We start from the raw sequence: 6,000 nt of genomic DNA on the forward strand, positions 1-6,000 counted from the left end.
CCTTTCTCAACAATAGACACATATATGCACACACACACACACTCCACACTCATGGAAACGCAGTCTCAGGCAACTGAATCCACACTGCGAGCAGCAGTACCAGTGCATGATGGGAGTGGTGACTGGGTGGGGGAAAGATGGAGGCTGGGGTGGGGAGGGGTAGTATGGTGGGGGTAGCAGACAGTGAAGTGCTGCAGGTTAGATGGAGGGCAGGGGAGAGGTTTGGGGGGGGGGGGAAGTAGCGGAAAAGGAGAGAAATAAAAAGACTGAGTGTGGTGGCGAATTGATGGCTGCGTAGTGCTAGAATGGGAATAGGGAAGAGGCTGGATGGATGAGGACAGTGACTTCATTCCAAAAATATGCTTTTGCACTATCAAAACTAAGGTCCCATTATTCTGTTTTTTGAAACCTGTTTGCCCCTTGGAGTTACTCCCAAAGGCTAACATTGAAAGTTCTTGTTTCTGTATGTAATCCTACTCTACACCAGGCTCTTTTACAGTTTTAAATACATCAATCTCTTGCACTTTCCCAATCTATGACATATATGCCTCATATGCCGATTTCCACTCCACCAGACTTCTCTTCTTCTACAAAATCCTTCAGTTATCTATCCCTCATATTTCCTTAGATGGTATGAAGCCAACTTCAGACTGCAAAAACATGCCAGAGTTCACCTCAAAAAGCTATCCCACCTTCTCCTAAACTACTTTAATAGTGGTGTTTCTTATTCTGTCCCTCTGCAGCTCCCTACACAGCCACACCATCAACCACCACTCCTCTCCTACAAACCAAATTTGGCCAACCTCCACAACTGCCTTAGCATTACCAGCTTGGCCAACCTCCTTAATATTACCCGGCCTTCACTACTGTCTCCCAGACCAATAATAACTCATAGTCACAAGAATCAGTCACAACAGCGCAGTGTTCTCCACTTCTCCCCTCCTGAAATATCTATATTATCCAAGGACCTCACTCTCACCCCTAAACTTGCATTGAATCACGCAGCTTTGGTGTAGGACCTACTTTTCTTCACACATATCACTTTGCAACACAATCCCAAAACCTTTCTAACAGCAATCCTGGCATTGAACAGTGCCTTGAACAGTTCCAATCGTGATCCCAACTTGATCCACACAACTGTCTCAATATCATCTCTTACAAGCCTTCCAAGAGTTCCTAAGATCCAGCATTGTTTCACAATTCTTTCTCAGGTTCCTAACACATGACCCTAACCTATCATCTGCAGAGCTCCACACTCTGAGCTTACTAAAAGCTGATAACGCATCGTTATCCTCTCAACAGACAAAGAATCTACGACTGTAGTACTTGACTGACAGGAAAACGGTAGTGATCTCTATGTCAGCTGTCTGACACCTCTATGCACAGTATCTGCCATCAAGATCCCATCCTGTGAATCAAACTGACCTGCAGTCCCTCCTTAGAAGTCAGGCCCCTAACAAGGACTAATACCTCAATCCATGGAACTCCTTACCCCACCCAAACCACATGCCCCCACCTTTTATCTTCTTCCTATGGTCCACATTCCAATAATCCTGGCCGTCCTGTAGTTTCTGGCTTCAAAGCACCCACCGAACATATATCTGCCTTAGTTGCTCAACACCTTCAAGCCATAGTACAAAGACTTCCGTCCTATATAGACTCCAACCATTTCCTAGATCATCTGAAATCCGTGCCCATCCCACTTCCACCAGACACCTTGCTTGTCACCATTGATGCCACCTCCCTCTATGCGAACATCCCCCACATTCATGGTCGGTCTGTTGCTGGACATTTCCTCGGTCAGTACCCACCTTTCCAAACCTATGACACCCTTCCTGCTCACCTTAATCAACTTTATACTTACCAACAACTATGTCAAATTTGAGGGGCAGGCAGGGATACAGTAATATCAGGGTTACACCCATGGGAACTGGAATGCCTCCTTCCTACGCCACCCTTTTCAAGGGTGGCTTGGAGGGGAGTTTCCTGGGATTCATAAGCATTTACCCCTGGTTTGGTTTAGCTACATTGATGACACCTTTGCTGTATGGACTCATGACGAGGCTGACCTGTTATATTCCCAGGAATCTCTAAATACCTTCTTCCAGTTAAATTTCACGTAGTCCTATTCTGAATGCCATGCTACTTTCCTTGATGTTGAGCTCATACTCAAGGTCTGGTACACACTTTTGTCCACATTAAATCTACTAGCAAACAACAGTACTTACATGAAACTTCCTGGCAGATTAAAACTGTGTGCCCGACCGAGACTCGAACTCGGGACCTTTGCCTTTCGCAGGCAAGTGCTCTACCAACTGAGCTACCGAAGCACGACTCACGCCCGGTACTCAAAGCTTTACTTCTGCCAGTACCTCGTCTCCTACCTTCCAAACTTTACAGAAGCTCTCCTGCGAACCTTGCAGAACTAGCATTCCTGAAAGAAAGGATATAGCGGAGACATGGCTTAGCCACAGCCTGGGGGATGTTTCCAGAATGAGATTTTCACTCTGCAGCGGAGTGTGCGCTGATATGAAACTTCCTGGTAGATTAAAACTGTGTGCCCGACCGAGACTCGAACTCGGGACCTTTGCCTTTCGCAGGCAAGTGCTCTACCAACTGAGCTACCAAAGCACGACTCACGCCCGGTACTCACAGCTTTACTTCTGCCAGTATCTCGTCTCCTACCTTCCAAACTTTACAGAAGCTCTCCTGCGAACCTTGCAGGAAGAATCTGGCAATCTGCCAGGAAGTTTCATATCAGCGCACACTCCGCTGCAGAGTGAAAATCTCATTCTGGAAACATCCCACAGGCTGTGGCTAAGCCATGTCTCCGCTATATCCTTTCTTTCAGGAGTGCTAGTTCTGCAAGGTTCGCAGGAGAGCGTCTGTAAAGTTTGGAAGGTAGGAGACGAGATACTGGCAGAAGTAAAGCTGTGAGTACCGGGCGTGAGTCGTGCTTCGGTAGCTCAGATGGTAGAGCACTTGCCCGCGAAAGGCAGAGGTCCCGAGTTCGAGTCTCGGTCGGGCACACAGTTTTAATCTGCCAGGAAGTTTCATATCAGCCCACACTCCGCTGCAGAGTGAAAATCTCATTCTGGGAACAGTACTTACATTTTGACAGTTGCTATCCTTTCCATGTCAGACATTCCCTCCCATACAGGCTTGACATTTGAGGCAAACGTTTTTGTTCGGATGCGGACTCTCTACAGCAATACACCACCATTCTCACCTGAGCCGTCACTGGGCATAATCACCCCACCAGCCTACTTCAATAGCAGATTTCTCAGGCAATCATATCCAATCCTGGTACTGCTGATCCCTCCAAAAAACAACTTACTAGTACATGGCATGTCGCTCAGTATTATCCTTGTCATGAATGTATTAGTGAGCTACTTCAACAAGGCAATGACTTCCTAAAATCATGCCCTAAAAGGAGGTCCATTCTGTCTGAGACTTTGCTCACCACACCTAGCATAGCTTTCCGCCGCTCTCCCAATCTCTGCAATATGCTTGTCAGACCCTATGCACCGAGCGTGGTGGCGCAGTGGCTAGCACACTGGACTCGCATTCGGGAGGTCGACGGTTCAATCCCGCGTCCGGCCATCCTGATTTAGGTTTTCCGTGATTTCCCTATATCACTCCAGGCAAATGCCGGGATGGTACCTTTGAAAGGGCACGGCCGACTTCCTTCTCCACCCTTCCCTAATACGATGAGACCGATAACCTCGCTGTTTGGTCTCTTCCCCCCAAACCAACCAACCAACCAACCAACCAGACCCTATGCTTCTTCTGCACCATCTCCCTATCCTATGGCTCCTACCCCTGTGACCATCCCCGCTGCAAAACTCGCCATATACACCCTCCTACTATCACCTATGCAAGCCCTGTAGTTGGCCAAATATATACACTACCAAAGGGAGAGCCATCTGTGAAGTGACATGTCATATACTAGCTGCTACGTAAATGGTGTTCGGCCTTTTAGTCTTTACAGAAGTATCCACCAGTAGCTGCTGCCAGTTAATGAATATCTTGCCTCAATCCACATCCTCCATCAACGGATATACAAATGTATAAATGAATGAACGAGTGAATGAATGTATGCTGGTTTATGCAGGCAATAATGGGTAATCTACTAGTGTTAATCAAGTTATTGCTAACTGTAGAATCCCTCTTTTCCAGTTGCTCGAGGCTGTGTCCAGCTGGGGAATCAGCGAGTCTCTGGAAAAAACCATCAGCTCGCTGGACAGGTGGATGGAAAGGAATGAGCCGACACTCAGGACGTGGCTGCAGAGTGTAGCCCCCGTCACCACTGACGCCCCCGTCACCACTGACGCCTCCGTCACCACTGACGCCTCCGCCACCACTGGCGCCCCCGTCACCACTGACGCCCCCGTCACCACTGACGCCTCCGCCACCACTGTCGCCCCCGTCACCACTGATGCCCCCAACACCACTGACGCCTCCAACACCACTGACGTCCCCATCAGCACCGAAGCCCCCGGCTCCAGTGCTGCCATACTGCCAGCCATCACAAGCATTGCTCTGGGGCTCACTGTCGTCTGGGCACACCTCAATGCTGCTGCTGTATGAAACAGACATTTTAAACCCACTATACTTACTCATGGGGTACAGGGAGCAATGGAGGGAGACTGTAACCAAGAAATGTCACAAGAGAGAGAGAGAGAGTGTGTGTGTGTGTGTGTGTGTGTGTGTGTGTGTGTGTGTGTGTGTGTGTGTGTATGAGAGAGAGAATGTTTTCTGTATAGTTAGAGCCCAACCGATAATAATGTCTGTGACACTAAGATAGATATGTACCTTGTAATGATTGTAGAATTTCACTTTAATATACTAATTACAATTTGCAGATATTTGCTCAATAAAAACAAAGTACAACAGTGTCAAATATTTTATATTTTTTCAGTTTGTTCCTCTCTCAAGTGCTTCTACATCTACATACATACTCTTCCATCCACCGTACAGAGCATGGCAAGCAGTACCTTGTATTAGTACTAGTCATTTCCTTTCATGTTCCACTGACAGATGGAGTGAGGCAATTGTCTATATCATTCTGTACAAGCACTGATTTATCTTCACATCACAGGTTTTATGTGAGATGTAAACTGGTGGCAGTAGAATCTTTCTGTGGCCTGCCTCAAATGTCAGTTCTCTGAACTTCCTCAGTACTGTTTAAAAAAACATCTGCCATCCAGGGATTCCTTTTCGATTTCCTGAAGCATATCCAAAATACTCGCCTGTCAATTGAACCTACAAACTGTTTAGTTATAACTAAAGTACAGCCTCTCACACAGGTCTAGTGTAGGCTGTAATCATTGTTATGGCAGCAAACCTTGGTAGTTACGCTTAAGTGTTAATGTGGAACTGATTTACACCGGAAAAAAATTAGTTCCAATTTTGTCCAACAGGTGGAAATCTGGCACTGTACACTTTGTGTATGACAGTAAGACATCCATGCTGTCGTTTGACAAGCCATAGTGTGACTACATAGTACGACTATCGAGAAGAGAAACCGTGCTGCATTGAGAGAGTATCACCAACTGAAAGTGTGAGGAGAGGCCCAATATCATTGCATTTATCGTAAATCTCTCACCCAGGACAAAGTCCCAAGCGACTGGAAAAAAGCGCAGGTGACTCCAGTATACAAGAAAGGTAAAAGAACGGATCCGCAAAATTACAGAACAACATCCCTAACTTCTGTTTGCTGCAGAATTCTTGAACACATTCTCAGTTCAAATGTAATAAACTTTCTTGAGGCTAAGAAGTTTATGACCATGAGTCAGCATGAGTCATGTGAACCTCGGCTTGCCCTTTTCTTACATGATATATTGAGACCTATGGATGACGGGCAGCAGACAGATTCCATATTTCTAGATTCCTGGAAACCATTTGACACGGTGCCCCATTGTAGGCTGTTAACAAAGCTATGAGCATATGAAATAAGTTCACAGATATGTGAGTGGCTCGAAGACTTCTTAAATAATA

At 46.4% G+C, this 6,000-nt stretch overlaps 1 protein-coding gene across 1 annotated transcript in view; it reads left to right on the plus strand.

Annotated features, from left to right (window-relative positions):
* Positions 1 to 4,590, plus strand: part of LOC124718659 (aminopeptidase N-like) — a 180,877-nt gene extending 176,287 nt beyond the window's left edge. Inside the window, exon 16 of the mRNA XM_047244286.1 lies at positions 4,180 to 4,590. Within this exon, the coding sequence (XP_047100242.1) occupies positions 4,180 to 4,590 (411 nt within the window). The remainder of the gene's footprint in view (positions 1 to 4,179) is intronic.
* Positions 4,591 to 6,000: the final 1,410 nt, after the last annotated feature.

This window comes from Schistocerca piceifrons, chromosome 10 (genome assembly GCF_021461385.2).
Source record: "Schistocerca piceifrons isolate TAMUIC-IGC-003096 chromosome 10, iqSchPice1.1, whole genome shotgun sequence".
NCBI lineage: Eukaryota > Metazoa > Arthropoda > Insecta > Orthoptera > Acrididae > Schistocerca > Schistocerca piceifrons.